This window comes from Eptesicus fuscus, chromosome 10 (assembly GCF_027574615.1).
Source record: "Eptesicus fuscus isolate TK198812 chromosome 10, DD_ASM_mEF_20220401, whole genome shotgun sequence".
Classification (NCBI taxonomy): Eukaryota; Metazoa; Chordata; class Mammalia; order Chiroptera; family Vespertilionidae; genus Eptesicus; species Eptesicus fuscus.
In genome coordinates, this window is record NC_072482.1 from 84,495,849 (window position 1) to 84,516,717 (window position 20,869).

General features: G+C 40.3%; 1 protein-coding gene across 2 annotated transcripts in view; it reads left to right on the plus strand.

Annotated features, from left to right (window-relative positions):
* Nucleotides 1-445: 445 nt before the first annotated feature.
* TBC1D32 (TBC1 domain family member 32) overlaps nt 446-20,869 on the plus strand; it is a 131,345-nt gene continuing 110,921 nt past the window's right edge. For both annotated transcript variants that reach the window (XM_054722529.1, XM_054722530.1), the window contains exons 1-8: nt 446-636; nt 3,967-4,128; nt 6,621-6,798; nt 7,443-7,511; nt 10,651-10,776; nt 13,916-13,994; nt 14,139-14,242; nt 14,336-14,397. In XM_054722529.1, the coding sequence (XP_054578504.1) occupies nt 482-636; nt 3,967-4,128; nt 6,621-6,798; nt 7,443-7,511; nt 10,651-10,776; nt 13,916-13,994; nt 14,139-14,242; nt 14,336-14,397 (935 nt within the window). In that variant the 5' untranslated portion in view covers nt 446-481. The remainder of the gene's footprint in view (nt 637-3,966; nt 4,129-6,620; nt 6,799-7,442; nt 7,512-10,650; nt 10,777-13,915; nt 13,995-14,138; nt 14,243-14,335; nt 14,398-20,869) is intronic.

Below are 20,869 nucleotides of genomic sequence, written 5' to 3' on the forward strand. Positions count from 1 at the left end.
CCCTTTTCCTTCGCACTTTTTCCCCTCCCCCACCGACCATCCCCAAGGTAAGGAAAGCGAGCGCGGCCAGTCCTCCCGGAACTCCGCAGGCCGACCACTAGCCCGCCCGCCCGCCCTCCCTCCCAGGGGCCACGCTGGCGTGCTGACGTCACGCGTAGCGCCGCCGTCCCGCCGTCAGGCCCACCCGTCAGCGCCTCCCGAGATTTTTTTAGGGGGCTTATGTTCGGGGCACCTTAGCTGTGTTGGTACTGAGGACCAGCAGCAACGAGTACCAAAGGCGGGGCCTCGCGGACCGCTGCTTTCCCAAAGCGAGGTGACTGGTTTCCCTGAGCGGCGCGCGGGCAAGCCAGGCGCCCACCCCAACGCGTTTCGCGGTCTCCATGGGAACGGCGCAGCGCGCGGGCCGGGCTGGAGGGGGCGCGCGTGCGCAGTGCGCAGCGTCTGCTCGGACCCAGAGTCATGGGCGTTTGGTTCCGACAGGATGGCCCATTTCTCCGGAGAGGACCAGGCGACGCTACAGGTGATGCTGAGGCAGCTGTTCCAGAGCGTGAAGGAGAAAATCACTGGTGCTCCCTCCCTCGAGTGCGCCGAGGAGATCCTCTTACATCTGGAGGAAACTGATGAGAATTTCCACAAGTAAAATTGCTTTTGTTGTCTTTAAGCAAACAGAACAGCTGACCCAGAAAAGTAAAAATGTAGTTGGATTAAAAAAAAAAAAAAGTGCATTTGATGATTGTTAAAATAGCACCCAAGTTGGAGGTTCATTATTTCATTTACCCAAATACCGAGATTATTTATTCTTTCCTTATTTTCCAAAGCATCTGCTTGCTTTGTTTTTACTGCCGCACCGACATATCCTAATTCTCCATTATTTTTCTCCTCGGCAACACAGTGATTAATTATAAATTATTCGTGTTCTTTTAGGAGTATTTCTATTATTTCAAAGTATTCCTGTCACGATAACAAAAAACATTGAGTTCCAAAGATTCTTGTTCCTTTGCTGATCTGCTGTCTCAGCGGCGGCACCAGTTACCCATGCTGAGTCTGCGGGAATACTGAAGTGAGGTGGTTAATTTCCTGTGCAATAGCTTTATCCCTTTACAGATAAAGGGATAAAGCCCATGCCCAGCTATCTGTTATGCACGTGAGGAATATAAGTGTAGAAGTACGGAGTCCTTTGGGTTGGGAAGAAGTAGGGGTAGGAAGTTTAGGGAGAGAGGTACCATTTGGATATGCTTCTTTAGACACCTGTGTTTTTCTTTTGATTTGAATCCTATAATTTAAATTAAGCCATTGAATCCTATACCGCTGGTGTCTCAATTTATCAGCAGTAGTGGTATTTATACTCTCGTGTTTGCATTTTATTTTGACCTTACAGAGATGACATTTTAATTGTTTCCTGGGTGTCCTGAAGTTAGTTTTATCCTTCTCTGAAACTCCTACTCATTTCATATATGGGCATCAGGGATCCTGGAGCCCTTTATTTAATATTTTACGCAACAGTTTGTGTTTGCTTGCAGTTTTATGGGGGAAGCATATACTTTTTCACCAGATTCTCAAAGGAGTTTTTAAAAGCGTGGAAAGAATTTTTGTTAATGTAGAGTTTATAATTTCATTAGTGTTTCTGGTTATACATGTGGTTGTCTTTTTTTTGGTATTTCCATGATTTTCTTGTTTATTTCTTCATTAAATTCACTACTAATAGCTGTTATTGGATGTTAATTTCTGCTCTTTGTATTTTTTCTTTGAGATAAACTTTTAAAACTTTTGTAATCAATGCTTAGCGCATTAATTTTCAGCTTTTCTTTCTTTTTTTAAAAAAATGTAAGCATCTAAGGCTACACAATTGCCTATCATTATTGCTTTAGCTGTGTCAATTTTAAAATGCTTTCTTTTTTCAAGCTAAAGATGGATCATTGTGGTTCTTCTCAGCAGGCTAACAAATGTTATAATAATGTAATTTACTCTTCTTCAGCAAGATTCAATTAGATAATTAAATGCCTGCTGATTAACTTGCATAGTTAATGTTTACTATTTGCTAAAGATATTTACTTGAGACCTACCTAAATTAATCTAGACATACTCAAATTAAAAGTAAGATTTATAATCCTAACAGTAGTTGAGTAGTTTGTAGTGTTAAAAGTATAGATGGTAAAATGCATGTGTTATCTGCACTAGCCTGAGATCTGTGCCTTAGGAGGAAGGAATCTCTGTGTAGGAGATGATAGGGAGAGGCAATACTTGTCTTTGGTATTTTCATAGAATCTTACAGTCTCAGAGTTGGAAGAGATTCTAAAGGTCGATTAGTTCAGGTGCTCATACTTTCATTTGTCTTTTCTTCTTCTTCACTGATTTAATAACTCTTTGAATATTAGATGTTCTTGAGTCACTTAGCAATGTATTGCTTCCCAAAGTGTTTCATACTTCAGAATATCTGTTCTCCCATTTCCACTATCAGAACATTGCTTTCTTAAATCCACCTGCTGTGGTCATGGTATTAGCAAGAAAAATAATCTTATTAAACAGACTTACAGGGGAAGCTGGTGTCTCTAGGCTTTGGCTTTTTTTGTAAGAAAATGATTGCTAAGATAATTGAATCCTGCCCAGCCAGTGGTTGAGCGTTGACCCATGAACCAGAGGTCACGGTTTGATTCCTGGTCAGGGCACATGCCCGGTTTAGGGCTAGATCCCCAATAGGGGGCGTGCAGGAAGCAGCCCATCAATGATTCTCTTCCTTGACATTTAAAAAATATATATATTTTATTGATTTTTTTACAGAGAGGAAAGGAGAGGGATAGAGAGTTAGAAACATCGATGAGACAGAAACATCAATCAGTTGCCTCCTGCACACTCCCTACTGGGTATGTGTCTGCAGCCAAGGTACATGCCCTTGACCGGAATCGAACCCAGGACCCTTGAGTCTGCAGGCCCACGCTCTATCCACTGAGCCAAACCGGTTAGGGCTCTTCATTGACATTTTTATTTGTTTCTCCCTCTCCCTTCCTCTCTGGGGAAAAAAAAAAAAAGAGTCTGTAAGTGATGGAATTTCAGGTAGTGTAATAAAGTGGGAGAAAACGTAGTCATTTGGAGAGAAACCACAGGATAGCCCTGTCTGGTCATTTGCCCCAGAGGGCAACTGCCCTAAACTACCTGTGCCTTCCATAGCCTCTTCCATTTTTCTTTGTAAACTCTTGGCATTTTCTAAAAAGTCCAAGTTTCCCCCCTTTCTCTGAAAGTGGCAGCAAGGATTTGAGGCCTGTGGGTGGGGAGAGAGGTAGGGAAGAGAACATTGCTTTCATCATGTGCGCATGTGTTGTGTAAATTTTTATGCTTGGACTGGCCCCTGTAAAACAGACAGTCCTGGTTTTAATCAGTTGAAGTCTGTTTAAAAAAATACCGATGAATCAAAATATCCTGGGGTCTGGCAGAAGAGGAGTGGCAGAGGCTGGGCCTTGGTGTTTGTGAAAAGCTCTCTAGGTGATTCTGATATGCAGCCATGAAATACTTGCATTTCAATGATGCTTGTATTACAGCAGTCCCCCCTTATCCCAGGAGGATATATTTCAAGACCCCCAGTGGGTTCCTGAAACCTAGGAGGGTACCAAACCCTATTGATACACTATGTTTTTTCCTATTCATATAAACCTTTTCGCTTAAAGGAAGCTCTTTACATCTTTAACAACGGCTTTCCCTTTCCTTTAATGTGCATTGCACATTAAAGATGGGGGAGCATTTCAAAGGTGTGAAAAAACTCCTAACCCACTAAGGGTTGGGTTGGTCCCCAAATTTGCTCTCCCCTTACCTCCCACTGTGTTGTTGTTCAATGATTTGGGATGAGGAATTTAATTCTACTTGAAAGTAAGAAATTTGAATATGTCACAAATCTTTCTGTGCTAATACTTTTTCTGGATGTGGTTACTGAGTTCATCATATTCATTGCACTTACTTTTAAAATATTCGTTTCAGCTATGAATTTGTGAAATACCTCAGACAGCATATATGCAACACTTTAGGGTCTATGATTGAAGATGAAATGGAGAAATGGACAGCTGATCGGAATCAGGGTGAGGAATCTGGCTATGACACAGTTGTGCAGCATGTTACTAAAAGAACTCAGGAATCTAAAGAGTGAGTATGCCTACAATAATATTTTATAGTGATTTTTCTCTCAGCAGGGCTCCCTGAAAGCACTTCTAACCAATGCCCCTCCCCCCAGTCTATTTCCCTCATGGCAGCCAGAAGATTCCTTGAAACAGTGAATCAGATGGTGCCATTCTTCCACATAACACTTTCCAAAGGGTTCTCATCTCATTCACAGTAAAATCCAGTTTCTTCTGTAGCCTACAAGGGCCGACCGTGAGCCTTCTGCTCCCTCTCCTACCTCATTTCTTATCATATCTTCTCTGACGTGGCTCTAGCCACACTGGCCTTGTTCTCAAGAAAGCAAAGGGATTTGTATTCACCCTTTTCCTAATTGTTTGGGTGATGTACTCCTTCACTTTTCTTTAATAGACTTTATTTTTTTGAGTAGCTTTAGCTTCATAGCAAAATTGAGCAGAAGGTACATATTTCTTTCCCCTATACATGCAGCGACTTCCCCATTATCAGTATTCCCCACGGGAGTGGTACGTTTGTTTTAATTGAGAACCTACATTGATGTATCATTATTATTCATATTACTCATTATTACTCATAGTTTGTAGATTGCATTAGCATTTTCTCTTGGTGTTGTGCATTCTATGGGGTTTGGAAAAATTTATAATGATATATATCTACCATGAGAGCATCTTACAGAATAGTTTCACTGCTCTAAAGATCCTCTGTACTCTGCCTAATACCCCCTCCACCTCCCAACCTCTGGCACCCACTGGTCCTTTAACAGTCTCCACACTTTTGCCTTTTCCACAAGTTTAGATAGTTGAAACCATACAGTATGGGGCCTTTCCGTTTGGCTTCTTTCACTTAACCCTTTGCACTCGCTTGCTTTTTTCTCGATTCCTGCTACCGATGCTAACCGTGTCGAGTCACACTCGACATCCGAGTGCAAAAGGTTAATAATATTCATTTAAGTTTCCATGTCTTTTCATGGTTTGATAACTCATTTCTTTTTAGCACTGAGTAGTATTCCATTGTCTGGATGTACCAGTATGACATATAACACATACAATGCTGGGGATTAAAAAATATATACATACATAATGTGTATTATATTAATTTATTTATAATTACATATTATGTAAATCACATATCTATATATATATAAAAGCCTAAGCGACCGTTTCAACTGAATGTCCAGAATGACTGGAACGACTGGTCGCTATGATGCTCACTGACCACCGAGGGGCAGATGCTCAACTCAGGAGCTGCCCCCTGGTGGTCAGTGCACTCCCATGGCCAACCACCTGCAGTCCCTCCCCCATGGCTGGCCGGGTGGTCAGTGCACTCCCACAGCTAACCTCCTGCGGGCTGGTGGCCGGCCAACCTCCTGAGCCCTTCCCTCTGGCTAGTCCCTCCCCCCGGCTAAGGTTCTGGCCACCAGAGAATCTGGGTCCAGGAAGCCTGTAGGAGGAGAGTGACCCTGATGCAGTAGCAGCTCGGAGGGGGCAGAAGCGGCAAGGCAGCAACTGCAAAGAGGTAAAGTAAGCACCACCGCTATCTTACCTCTGCCACCATACTGCGCCGCTCGCCCTCCTGTCCCCGTCAGCCACTTCTAGCTCAGCCCTGCGCCTTTCTGGGCTCCCAACCGCTAATTGGCTAGAGCTCCTATGGCAGTGTGCCACCATTGGCCAAAGTCAGCTACCTATCATGCTTGGGGGTGGAGCCCTGAGAAAATGTGTGGCTGAGGTAGGACAGACGACCTGTCTGTTTGTCAGCAACTCCCCCCCCCCCCCTCTCTCTCTTTTTTAAATATATTTTATTAATTTCAGAGAGAGGAAGGGAGAGGGAGGGAGAGATAGAAACATCAATGATGGGTGAGAGTCACTGCATGCCCTGTACTGGGGATCAAGCCCCCAACCTGGGCATGTGCCCTTGACCGGAATCGAACTGGGATCCTTCAGTCTATAGGCTGATGCTCTATCCACTGAGCCAAACCAGCTAGGTCAGGAATCCCTTTTCTAACATCCCTGACAGTGGGTTCTCTAACCTCTACTGAAAAGAGCCACTGACAGCTTAATTCTTACTTAGGTCTAAATTGTGGTTACAGGTACTTATAGATAGAAAGAATAGGCAGGGGATAAGGAAGGAAAGAAAATAGAGGGAGGATAGAGAAAGAGAGAAATAAAGCATGCAAGTATAGAATAAATAGGCTGTGTTTTGTTAGTGTGATATTAACAGATGAGTTGCTAATTACTGGAATCAGTCTTGCCTTAGATTCTGTCCAAGTAACCAGATGAAAAAAACCTTCAAAATACTTGTTTTTGGGTCCCTATTAATTTTTATTACTGTCATGTACATTCTGTTGTACCAGTAGTTCTTTAAGAAAAACTGACTTAGATTTTTTTCTCTTTAGAATTGTGTTCTTAAAGGGATATTACAGAAAAAGTAGTCAGTTTAATTTAGTTGAATATTTTAATTTCTGCTAATAGTCTTTTTCTTACTGAGACTGCTTTGAATTTAAGATACAAAGAAATGATGCATTCCCTGAAAAACAGCATGATGGTAGTGGTGGAATCTATGATTGACAAATTTGAAGAAGATGAGATGCGAAGTCGAGAGAGGCAGAAAAAAATCCAAAAGGAGAAAAGCAATAGTTATTGCACAGACAATTGCTCTGACAGTGATTCGTCATTCAATCAGGTGTGTTGTTTAGTTTTGTATTTATGTCTTAAGATGGTGTTTAATAACCACGAGCTGCAGTGCATGCTTTATTAGCCAGGTTATTTTTCTGCTTTCTAGTTTTAAGATTCAGAAGAAAAAGAAACAATAAAATCTAATAGTAAAGATTTAGCTCATGAAATAGCATCTTCTGGAATTACATGTTCAGTGAGTGATTGCACCCCATCTGAGGCATGGAGAAAGGCTCAGGAAAGAAAAGGACCGAAAGTTCAAGCAGCATCGTGGTTATGCCCAGGGTCCTATTAGTGCCTTCTTGTTTATGTTGTTTTATCTTTCAGTATTATTCATCTCACATTTCTGAGCACAAAACATTTTGGCTTTATGTCTTTTGAGTCTTATTATGTTCTACACACTGCAGTTGCTCAGCAAATAATAATAGTTTTCATTTGCACGAAGGTACACTGTTCTGGGACATTCAGCTTCCCATTTAAATGCCCTGGGAAACAAAAATTCTATATTTGCTGCCAAACCAAAATAGATCACCCCTTTCTCTTGTTCGGAATGCTTTTTTTTTTTTTTTGCTTGGAGTTATATTTAAAAATCATTTTTAGCAGTACTTCTGAAAGTCTACTAAATAAATGGCTGTTCTGTCAATTGTGTTACAGAGTTACAAATTTTGTCAAGGAAAATTACAATTGATTTTAGACCAGTTGGATCCAGGACAACCCAAAGAGGTACGTTTAAAGGATAACTGTCAAGTTCATCTGTATGCGTTTATATATATGACTAGTGGCCCGGTGCACGAAATTCCTGCACATTAAAAGGGGATTAATTAGAGGGAATAATTTAATATTGCTATTTGCCCTTTCTCTATAATAGAAGTGTCAGAGATGAAAGAAAATTAGTAAAATGTATATGAAAACCTTCCTCCTGTCAGAGTCTGGGGCACACCATGGGACCCAGAGTCAAGTCCCCGCCCACCCACATGTGCCTCAAAATCGCGTGAGACCCAGACCTGGCCACGCCTATCCATTGGGCTAGATCCAGACTTTGCCAGTCCCACCCTTGTCAATCCCCACCGGGCAGGGGATGTAGCCTCAGGTCCCCTGGCCCGGCGCCAGGATGGTGGGCATGGCCTGAGGTCCCCCAGCCCAGACCGGGGCGGGGGCGTGCCTTGAGGTCCCCTGTCAAGTCCTGCCAGGTAGGGGACAGGGCCTGAGATCCCCTGTCAAGCCCTGCTGGGTGGGGGGCCATGGCCTGAGGCCCCCCGTCAATCCCCGCCAGGTGGGGAGGTGCAGCCTTAGGTTCCCCGGCCTGGCACCGGGAGGGGGGCACAGCCTCAGGTCCCCCATCAAGCCCCAGCGGCAGGGGGGTGCAGCCTCAGGTCCCCCATCAAGCCCTGCTGGGTGGGGAGCACGGACTGAGGTCCCATGTCAAGCCCCACCTGGTGGGAGGCATGGTCTGAGGTCCCAGAGCCTAGCACCAAGACGGGAAGCGCACCCTGAGGTCCCCCATCAAGCCCCGCCAGGTGGGGGGCATGGCTTCAGGTCCCCTGGCCTGGCACTGGGGTGGGGGATGAGGCCTGAGGTCCCTGTCAAGCCCTGCTGGGTAGGGGGCGTGGCCTGAGGTTCCCCCAGCCTGGTGCCAAGGCTGGAGGCATGGCCTGAGGCCCCTGTCAAGCCCCGTTAGGTGGGGGGTTGCAGTCTGAGGTCCCCTGTCAAGCCCAGCCAGGCAGGGGGGCACAGCCTCAGGTCCCCCGGCCCGGTGCTGGGGCGGGGGGGCGGCCTGAGGTCCCCCGTCAAGCCCTGCCAGGCGGGGGGGTGCAGTCTGAGTTCCCCTGTCAAGCCCCGCTGGGTGGGAGGCACAGCCTGAGGTCCCCTTTCAAGCCCTGCCGGGTGGGGGGCGTGGCCTGAGGTCCCCTGTCAAGCCCCATGGGGGAGGGGGAGGGCGTAGCCTCAGGTCCCTGCTGATTGCTCGTTAAGGCTCCTTATGGGAACTTGGCTTCAGCTGTGGGTGCAGCCATCTTTGTGATGGAGTGATGGTCAATTAGCATATTCCCTCTTTATTAGATAGGATTAGAATCAGAAGCAGCTGGACTGTTTCTTTTTGAAGATTGTCTTTACTGTTATGACAATACTAGACTGATCGGCCTGCTAGACTTCTCAGTCTTGAAATTACCTAGTTGAAATGAAAGGTCTGAGTAAGGGACACTCTCCTTAGAGAGTAGTCATGGTTTAGAAGAGGAAATTTTTATTCCTAGCTTTAATTTTGAAGGGCTGAAGTTATGAGCAGTTTCCCCCCAAACATTTCCTTCACTGTTGCTTTGTATATGATATTTTAGTGATTTCTTTGAAGAAAAAAAAAAAAAATCACTAACCACTGAGAAAAATTGGCCCCGGGGAAATTTTTTATTTTTATTTTTATTGATTTTAGAGAGAGTTCGAAGAGAGAGGGAGGGAGGAAGGGTGGGAGAGAGAGAGAGAGAGAGAGGAGAGAGAGAGAGAGAGAGAGAGAGAGGTGTGAAAGAGAGACATCGATGTGCTGCTTCCCTTACGAGCTCTGTCTTGGGTTGGAACCTGAAACCTGAGTTGGAACCTGAACCTGGGTATATGCCCTCACCAGGATTCAAACCTGTGACCCTTGGGTGCTTGGGACGACTCTCCAACCAACTGAGTCACACTGGCCAGGGTGCAAGTAGGAAATTCTTAATGGTATTTTTGTCTTAAAAGTTAGCTGAAAAAGAGAAATGTTTTTGGAAACTCTTCATAGTCCTCCCTAAACCATATCACAAATAAAGTTGTATTGAGGAATTCTTCTTTATAAAACACATGTGTATTCTGTCTTTTTTACCTAAAACCTGACACCCAGTGCCTGGTTTCCTGAGGTCTCAGCTCTTGTCTCTGATTTCTCACTTTTTTTAATTTTTATTTTAAATCTCTAGGCATTGGTTATTTCAGCCGGGAAACAACCAGGTTTTGAGGGACAGGCTGGAATCAGTGTGTTATACTCACTACTTAGAGAGTGAGTGGGGGAGAAGCTTTGCCACCTTTCATAATTGGAGTAGAGCTATTATTCTCCACTGCTATCCCTTGGGTCACACTCTTTTGAGTGAATTCTGATTGGATTTTGAGAAAAATGATTAAGAAGTAAGCTTTCTGTGAAAATACAGAAATTCAATTTTGCATCATGCTGCTGAATGACTTTTTTTTTCTACCTCAGTGGTTAGAAGGTCAGAAAATCTGATGTAGCAGCAAAAACAAGTATAGATTGTTTTGGGAGAATTTCATATTTCCTGGAATGGGAATGCTTCACCATGAAAGCCTTCAAACTGTAGGACCAGCCACTCCCTTGGGGCAGCCTGTGGGACCAGCCGCTGGAAAACTGCCCTGGTGATTCAGTTCTGCCACCACCCTTCCTCCTCTCCCGCTTGGGAGACTCCAGGTCACAGGTCTAACACACTTAGTGTTTTTATTTTCGCTTTACATAAAATAACCCATTTATTTCTTGGTTTTAAAACATGTAGTTTTAAAAAGGAGTTCTTAAGAATCTTCTATAATAATAAAAGAGTAATATGCTAATTAGACCGGATATCCTTCCAGACGACCTTCCAGATGAAGCCAGGGCTGCCAGGGAAGCCCGGGTCCCGGGTGCCAGAGGGAAGCTGGTGCTGGCAGCTGGGGGAAGGAAGGCCTACTCTTGCACGAATTTCATGCATCAGGTCTCTAGTTGTTTTATAAAAGGACATCTGATTCTTTTCAGTAGCCTCTTTAAAACAATCATCCAGACTTTGCCTTTCAATGTTTGTTAAACATTTGGAGAATTGGTCTTATTCTAGCAGCTGAGTATTAATAAAACTCCTTTAAAAAATTACAGGTCAGATATGAAGCCTTGCACATGCTGTGTTCAGCTCCGCCATCTGATGTGCTGAACTGTGAGAACTGGACCACTCTCTGTGAGAAACTGACAGCGTCTCTCTCAGATCCGGATCCTGTGTTTAGTGTAAGGAAACGCTCACAGAAATATTAAAAATAACTTGTTTTCCCTACCAGAAGCAAATGGAATATGATAATTTTCTTTAACAGTAGCTCAAATGTTCATGAAATTTCAGTTCCAGCTTTTGAATTGTTAAAAGTTTTTAAAGGAATTAACATACTATTTCATGATTAGATTCAAAGTATGGTCAATATCACCCTTCATTGACAAATTATAGTAAACTGTTTTACCTGGTCCATTTTGTTTTATCTTGTAAAGGGATATCCAAGTATGTATCACTGTTTTTGAATTAAGAAAATTATTTTAAAAGAATTTTAAAGTGTTTTTGAAAGAGTTTGTGGTTTATTAAAATTTGAACTAAAATGATTATTTAGGATTTATTCCAAAGGATTTATAAGGATACTTATGCATTTAAGTGTTATTTAAAGATTGCTTAACTACTTAAAAAGATAAGTTAGAAAAGCATAAAGTTAAGAGTTAGAAGATAATTGAGGTGAATCATAATGCAAATACAGAAAATTCCCCAATTCTATGAAGTCCATAGAGATAAGTGATTGTAAAAATGATTTGTATGTAAATTCTCAGGAATACTTAGTGTCTGATTAAAAATAAGATGATATTAAAAAGTGCAGTGATTCTTGGCTATATTTAGTATTTGAATTAAATAAAAATCCTAACTATATCCTAGCATCACATTTGAATACAAATTGGGTCTTTTTAGAGAGTCTTTTTCTTCATAATTTTATGTCAGTGAAGAAAAATTTGGCTTTAAATTTGATACAGCCTGTTTGTACAGAATTTTGGAGACATTAGTGCCGAGTTAAATATTTTTAACTGTTTAATCAATATGTGTTGAATACTTACAGTGTACATCATTTTAGTTCAGAAGCTGGGAACACATTGTGTCTGACTTCATAGAACTTACATTCTAGTAGAGAAGACAGTACATAAGAAAAATCTCAGTACATTTGTGTGTTTAAAATCATTCTTCCATTGCCCTAGCCATTTTGGCTCAGTGGATAGAGTGTCAGTCTGCGGGCTGAAAGGTCCCAGGTTCAATTCTGGTCAGGGGCACATGCCCAGGTTGTGGGCTCGATCCCCAGTAGGGGGCATGCAGGAGGCAGCGGATCAGTGATTCTGACTCATCATTGATGTTTCTATCTCTCTCTCCCCCTCTCCCTTCCTCTCTGAAATCAATAAAAATACATTTAAAAAAAGCACTCTTCATCAATGAAGATATAATTATACTAGTAGCCCTGGGCACAAATCTGTGCACCAGTAGCTCGCCAGTAGCTTGCTGCTGCCCTCCTGTAGCTCTCCTCCAGCTGTCCCACCCTCTGGTAGCTCCCTCCACCCCTCCGCCCCTCCGCCCCCCCTCATAGCTTGCTGCCCTGCCCCCTCCTGTAGCTCTCCACCGCCTGCTTGTAGCTCGCTGCCCCACCCTCTTGCTGATCCGTGATCCGGTTGTTACGTGGTCGGTCATTATGCTTCACGGTGTAATGACCATTTGCATATTACATCTTTATTATATAAGATTTGTAAACAGAAGTAGGTTGTAAACAATTGGTTTGTTATTTTTATAAGCGGGAGAAGTGTTTAATTACTTAATACCTGAATACATTTCAACCTTACTAACACCAGAAGGTGATGTAGACTTCTGTAAAACAAAAACAAACAAACACAAAAAACTCCAAACTTAATGATCCAGGAACTTCAACAGGGAAAAACATATTTTAGGGTCACCTTTAATATTTCAAGGCTCTCTAACAGGAAATACAATTGTAAATTTTCCTGTTTTTCTTTTACTTAAAAAAGATAGGTTTTTTATAATTATTAAAAAATTATATGACAATTTTATAAACACAGTAAGGATCCTAATGGGTCAATATAAGTGGTTTTATTTGGCCATTATAGATCACTAGGGGTCCGATGCATGAAATTCGTGCAAGAGTAGGCCTTCCTTTCCCCGGCTGCCGGCACTGGCTTCCCTCTGGCACCTGGGACCTGGGCTTCCCTCACAGCCCTGGCTTCATCTGGTAGGTCGTCTGGAAGGACGTCTGGTCTAATTAGCGTATTATACTTTTATTATTATAGATTACTTAGTAAGAGTCAGTGTCAAGAGGTAAGTTAATAAAATTGGGAGAAGTTGTTAAAGAGGGGAAATGGTAGCAGAACAAATCATTTTGGAGTATAAAACAAGGCATGGTAATTTTTTCATTTGGAATTTATGCTTGATCCAAATTCATTTTTGAGTTTGATTCTATTCATATCCTACACTAAAGGATTCTTAAGGTGTAACTGACTGAAGTGTATAGTACTTGAAGTGTGACAGTAACCCATCAATTGCTTCAACTATAAAAATAAACTTCCCAAATAACTTAATATCCTGTGTTTAGCAGGAATCTTTTGGAATTATTAGAAAATATTTTAGTAAGTTGGGTAACCATTTTCTGTAAGCATATTATGCTAATATTTAATATAGGTAAGGTGATTATTTTGCCCCCCAGAGTAGAACATTTGAGGCAATTTTATGTTTTCATTTAGTTGGAAGTTGAATTCCACTAACAGGGTTAATCAGATCTTATGTTAAAGTTGGTATAATTGAAATGATAGTAATGCTATCATTTTTAAGTACCTACTAGTGCCAGGTACTGTTCTAACTATACCTATTATCTCAATTTACCTTGTACTAGTTTCTACTTTAAGTTTTAATAATATAAAGTTATGAAAATATATTAATACATAATACTTTTTCTTGGGAATAGGCAATATTATTAGAGTCCTACATATGTCAGCAATTAAATAAAAGGCAACAAATGTTGGACTCGGAAACAGGTGTGTTTTTTTTGTTTCTTTGACAACATTACATTGTACCTTCCTCTGTCAAACCTCACCACCCAGCCCATGACTGTATCTACTATTACCAGATTTTACAACAGTATCCTGCTGCCTTAGATTTACTATGAGTTTAGTCAGTCTTACTTTTTACTGACCAACACAAGAATGTGTCTTTTTTTATAGGTACATTCCTACACAAGTTTCTGCATGATTTATTTTTTAAGTTTTTTACTGTGTGAAAAATGATTAATCTCTAATTTATTTCTGTAAGAATTTTGGATGCAAACCTTTTGTTTTATTTCCATAGGACCGGATTTTAAAATTCTATGCACAGACATTTACACTTTCGCCATTCCATATGACCAAGGAAATTTATACAAGCTTAGGTATGTTGTTACATCGCTTAAAAAATATTTTTTTCTTTTATTTGTATTTAAGAAAAATGGATCAGAACTAACTTTTCTTTTCAGAAAGCACTATAATTCAGTGGTATACTAGTCATAAATATATTTTTTACTTTTTCTTTTCAGCTAAATATTTGGAGTTATACTTTCTTTCTAGAGAAAATCATATTCCTACTGTTTCAACTGGCATAGATGTAACTAATCCTAATGTGATCCGCTTACTTAGAAAGGTATTCACTTGCTATAATATGCTTTTATCTATTTAAATAGTTCTATATTTAAGAATTCTAATTTTTTGAGAACTGTCATACACTGCTTTATAGGTTCGTCTTCTAAATGAATATCAGAAAGAGGCTCCATCTTTCTGGATTCGTCACCCTAAGAAGTAAGTCCTCTAATTTATGCCCACATAAGATATAGGAGTGTTACTATCCCACATACATTTCAAAGAGAAAGAGTAGAGAGTGTCTTAATTGATTTATGTAATTAGGAAAGAGTTCATAAGGTTTTATTTTTTAGCTTTTTGTTTTTTTTAAATACATTTTTTATTGTTGATAGTGTTACAGATATTTCCCATTTCCCCCCCTTTACCCCTTCCTCACAGCCCCTACTGACCCCCCCAGGTCTTCACTATCCTATTTCCTGTGTCCATGGGCTATGCCTATAAGTATGTAAGTTCTTTGGCTTATCTCTTCTCATTTCCCCAACCCCATATCGAGGTCTGTCAGTCTGCCCATGGCTTTTCATGTTTTGTACTTAGCCTTGTGAATGGCTCTCTGCAGGTATCATTTTCCATCATTTTACACAAGGTAAAAAGAGGTGTTGTCGTTTCTGGTTCTTTCATTATTGGTCTCTGCTACTTTGGATAAGTTCCTTACGTGTTCTTTAAATTTTTCCTTTTAATTTTTTTTTTTTTTAATATTTTTATTGAGGTATTATATGTGTACATATCTTACTATTACCCCCCCACCCCACACCCACACGTGCCCTCCCCCCCCAGAGTTTTGCGTCCATTGTTTATGCTTATATGCATGCATACAAGTCCTTCGTTTGATTTCATAACTCCCCCACCTTTCCCAAACTTTCCCCCTGTACTTTGAAAGTCTGTTTGATGCTTTACTGTCTCTGTATCTATCTTTTTGTTCACCACTTTATAATGTTCTTTACTATCCCTAAATGAGTGAGATCATGTGGTATTTTTCTTTCATTGACTGGCTTATTTCACTTAGCATAATGTTCTCCAATTCCATCCAGGTTGCTGCAAATGATGAGAATTCCTTCTTTTTTATGGCAGCATAGTATTCCATTGTGTAGATGTACCACAGTTTTCCGATCCAGTCATCTGCTGATGGGCACCTAGGCTGTTTCCAAATCTTAGCTATTGTAAATTGTGCTGCTATGAACATAGTGGTGCATATATCCTTTCTGATTGGTGTTTCTAGTTTCTTCGGATATATTCCCAGGAGTGGGATTACTGGGTCAAATGGGAGTTCCATTTTCAGTTTTTTGAGGAAACTCCATACTGTTCTCCACAGTGGCTGCACCAGTCTGCATTCCCACCAGCAGTGCACGAGGGTTCCTTTTTCTCCGCATCCTCGCCAACACTTGTCGTTTGTTGATTTGTTGATGATAGCCATTCTGACAGGTGTGAGATGGTACCTCATTGTTGTTTTGATTTGCATCTCTCGGATAATAAGTGACTTTGAACATGTTTTCATGTGTCTCTTGGCCTTCCTTCTGTCTTCTTTTGAAAATATTCTGTTTAGGTCTGTTGCCCATTTTTTTATTGGATCATTTATCTTCCTCTTATTGAGTTGCATAAGCTGCCTGTAGATGTTGGAGATTAAACCTTTATCAGTGATAGCATTTGCAAATATGTTTTCCCATGCAGTGGGCTTTCTTGTTGTTTTGTTGATGGTTTCTTTTGCTGTAAAAAAGCTTTTTATTTTGATGTAGTCCCATTTGTTAATTTTCTCTTTGGCTTCCATTGCCCTAGGGGCAGTGTCATTGAAGAAGTTCTTGTGGCATATGTCTGAGATTTTGTTGCCTGTGGATTCCTCTAGTATTTTTATGGTTTCCCGTCTTATGTTTAAGTCCTGTATCCATTTTGAGTTTATTTTTGTGTATGGTGTAAGTTGGTGATCTAGTTTCATTTTTTTGCATGTATCTGTCCAGTTTTCCCAACACCATTTATTGAAGAGACTGTCTTGACTCCATTGTATGTTCATGCCTCCTTTGTCAAATATTAATTGAGCATAGTGGTTTGGGTTGATATCTGGGTTCTCTATTCTGTTCCATTGATCAATATGTCTGTTCTTGTGCCAGTACCAGGCTGTTTTGAGAACAGTGGCTTTGTAATACAGCTTGAAATCTGGTATTGAGATCCCACCTACTTTATTCTTCTTTCTGAGGATTGCTGAGGCTAGTCGGGGTCTTTTTTTATTCCAGATGAATTTTTGGAGAGTTCTTTCTAGGTCTGTGAAATATGCTGTTGGTATTTTGATGGGGAGTGCATTGAATCTGTAGATTGCTTTGGGTAGTATGGACATTTTAATGATGTTTATTCTACCAATCCAGGAACATGGTATGTTCTTCCATCTGTTTACGTCTTCCTCTATCTCTTTTTTCAGTGTCCTGTAGTTTTCTGCGTATAGGTCTTTTACCTCCTTAGTTAAGTTTATTCCTAGGTATCTTAATTTTTTTGGTGCGATGGTAAATGGGATTGCTTTTTTAGTCTCTCTTTCTATAAGTTCATTATTGGTGTATAGAAAAGCCATAGATTTCTTGGCGTTAATTTTGTATCCCGCTACATTGCCGAATTCATTTATTAAGTCTATTAGTTTTTTGATGGAATCTTTTGGGTTTTTTATGTACAATATCATGTCATCTGCAAATAAGGACAGCTTCACTTCTTCTTTTCCAATTTGGATGCCTCTTATTTCTTCTTCTTGCCTAATTGCGATAGCTAATATTTCCAGTACTATGTCAAACAGGAGTGGTGAGAGTGGGCATCCCTGTCTTGTTCCTGTTCTTAGGGGAAATGGTTTTAGTTTTTGCCCATTGAGTATGATGTTTGCTGTGGGTTTATCATAAATAGCTTTTATTATGTTGAGGTATGAGCCTTCTATTCCCACCTTGTTGAGAGTTTTTATCAAGAAAGGGTGTTGGATTTTATCAAATGCTTTTTCTGCATCTATTGATATGACTATGTGATTTTTATCTCTCAATTTGTTTATGTGATGTATCACGTTTATTGATTTGCGGATATTGTACCATCCTTGCATTCCTGGGATAAATCCTACTTGGTCATGGTGTATGATCTTTCTGATGTACTGCTGGAGCCGATTTGCTAGAATTTTGTTGAGGATTTTGGCATCAATGTTCATGAGGGATATTGGCCTGTAATTCTCTTTCATTGAGTTGTCTTTATCTGGTTTTGGTATTAGGGTGATGCTGGCTTCATAGAAGGAGCCTGGAAGTGTTCCTTCCTCTTGAATTTTTTGGAATAGTCTGAGGAGGATAGGTTTTAGTTCTTCCTTGAAAGTTTGATAAAACTCTCCTGTGAAGCCATCTGGCCCCGGGCTTTTGTTTGCCGGAAGCTTTTTGATGACTGCTTCAATTTCTTCCATAGTTACTGGCATGTTGAGCTGTTTAGAATCTTCCTGATTGAGTTTTGGAAGGTTGTATTTTTCTAGGAATATGTCGATTTCCTCTAGGTTGTCCAGTTTGTTGGAATAGAGTTGTTTGTAGTATTTTGTAACAATCCTTTGTATTTCGTCGGGGTCTGTTGTTATTTCACCTCTTTCATTTCTGATTTTGTTTATTTGGGTCCTCTCTCTTTGCTTCTTGGTGAGCCTGGCTAGAGGTCCATCAATCTTGTTTATCCTTTCAAAGAACCAGCTCTTGGTTTTGTTGATCTTTTGTATTGTTTCTTTGGTCTCTATGTCGTTCATCTCCGCTCTGATCTTTATTATTTCTTTCCTCCTGCTTACACTGGGCTTATCTTGTTGCTCTCTCTCTAACTCTTTGAGTTGTTGGGTTAGGTAATTTATTACCATTGTTTCTTGTTTTTTGAAGTAGGCTTGTAGAGCTATGAACTTCCCTCTCAGGACTGCTTTCATTGTGTCCCATAGATTTTGGATTGTTGTGTTTTCATTGTCGTTTGTTGCCATGATGTTTTTTATTTCTTCCTTGATGTCTTTGGTAACCCAGTCATGGTTTAATAACATGCTGTTTAATCTCCAAGTGTTTGATTTCTTTGGGTTGTTTTTATTGTAGTTGATTTCCAGTTTTATGCCACTGTGATCTGAGAAGATACTTGATATGATTTCTATCTTCTTGAATTTGGAGAGACTTTGCCTATGTCCTAACATATGGTCTATCTTTGAAAATGACCCATGTGCACTTGAGAAGAATGTATATTCTGTGGCTTTGGGGTGAAATGTTCTGAAGATGTCGATTAATTCCATCTGTTCTAGTGAGTCATTTAGGATTGATGTTTCTTTGCTGATTTTTTGTTTAGAGGATTTGTCCAATGGTGATAGTGGGGTATTGAAGTCTCCTACTATGATTGTATTACTGTCAATCTCTCCTTTGATATCTTCCAGGAGTTTTTTAATGTATCTTGGTGCTCCTGTATTGGGTGCATATATGTTTACCAGAGTTATTTCTTCTTGTTGGATTTCTCCCTTTAGTATTATGAAGTGGCCTTCATTATCTCTTGTTATGTCCTTCACTTTGAGATCTAATTTGTCAGATATAAGTATTGCAACCCCAGCTTTTTTTTCATTTCCATTTGCCTGGAAAACCTTTTTCCATCCCTTTACTCTCAGTCTGTATGCATCCTTTTTTTTGAGGTGGGTTTCCTGTAGACAGCAGATATCTGTGTTTTGTTTTCTTATCCAGTCTGTTACCCTGTGTCTTTTGATTGGGGCATTCAGTCCATTTACATTTAAAGTTATTATTGATAGGTACTTATTTGACGCCATTTTTATTCTATACCCCTGTGTACCTTCTTTGCTTCCTATTTCTTTCTTTCTTTTTTTTTTTTTTTACAGCAGACCCTTTAGCATTTCTTTCATTGCTGGTTTGGTGGTGATAAACTCCCTTAGTCCTTTTTTGTCTCTGAAGCTCCTGATTTCACCTTCAATTTTGATTGATAGCTTTGCTGGGTACAGTATTCTTGGATTTAGACCCTTCCTTTGCATGACTTGGTATATTTCATTCCATTCCCTTCTGGCCTGATGAGTTTCTGTTGAGAAATCAGTTGCTAGTCTGATGGGGGTTCCTTTGTATGTAACTGTCTGTCTCTCTCTGGCCGCTTGTAAGATTCTTACTTTGTCGTTGGTGTTTGCCAACTTAACTATAATGTGCCTTGGCGTCGGTCTTTTGGGGTTCATTTTGCTTGGAACTCTGTGAGCTTCTTGGATTTGTGTGGGTTTTTTCTTCCCTATATCAGGGAAGTTTTCTGTTATTATTTCTTCAAACAGGTTTTCTATTCCTTGCTCAGTTTCCTTTCCTTCTGGCACCCCTATTATCCTGATGTTGTTTTGTTTTGCATTGTCCCAAAGTTCCCTTACGCTCTCCTCAATCTTTCTAATTTTTGTTTCTAGAAGCTGTTGTAATTGGGTATTTTTTTCCATCTTGTCTTCTAGCTCACTTATGCGGTCCTCTGCTTCATCTAGTCTACTCTTGATGCTTTCTATTGAGTTCTTTACAGCAGCGATGTCATTTTTCATTTCTTCTTGGTTCTTCTTCATTTCTTCTTGGTTCTTACTCATATTGTCGAATTTGTCTTCCATCCTTTTCAGCCACTTTATGACCATTTCTCTGAATTCTTTCTCTGATAGGTTGTTTGCCTCTAAATCGTTTACTTCCTTTTCTGGTGATGCCTGCTTCTCTTTCCTGTGGGGGCTGTTTTTTTGTCTCCCCATGGTCTCTCTTCTCCGGATGTCTGGTTATATAGATTTCTCTCTCTGGCGTTGATTTAAAGGTATAAAATACAACACAACCAGGCACAACAGACAAGGCACTGAACAGAATTGTATTCACGATATTAATAACCTCCAATAAAGGTAACCACCAGAGAAAGACAAATTAGAGAATAGGAGTGGAAGAGGGAGAGTAAAAAGAAAGAACAACAACGAAGAAAAAAAAAACAACAACAAAGAGTGTGAATCTGAACTTGGGAAAAGAGCAGAAAGAAAGAAAAGAAATAACAGAAAAGAAAAAGAAAAGAAAAAAAAAAGTAAGAGAGACAAGAATGATACTAAGAGAGAAAAGGGGAACAAACTATATATATGGGGAGTAAACTCCACTAGAACAACCACTATTCCCAGCAAATTCCAGCAACACGAGCCTGGAGATTAATACAAACTGCAACAGCAGCTAATATCAAGTGAGGCAAGGTAAAACAAAAGTAAAAAACAAACAAAAACAAAGCAAACAAAAGAACCAACCAAACCAACAAAAAGAATAATCAAAACAATCTCATAAAAAAGCATAAAAATTCAATCTAATCAACATTCAAGCAAACAACAACAAAAGGCCCGAGAGAAAAATAATTTTTTTAAGGTAGCGTAGAGAGAGGTTTGTATGGATTTGGAGCAGGGGGTTGGGAATTAGATATATAAGTAGGGTGAAGTTTTAGCAGGGAGTAAACTGAAAAAGTAGGGAAAATCTAAAGCCAGAAAGGGTTAAGATAAACTGGGGACCAAAAGGGGAAAGGTTAGGAGGAGAGTGATGGCATAATGTTAGCTTTGAGATAGGGTAAAGCGATTGTAAGGGAAAGATGCAAATCGAATGTAGGACACTAATCCAAAAATAAAAGAAAGAGAAAATCAAATGACATTAAAAAA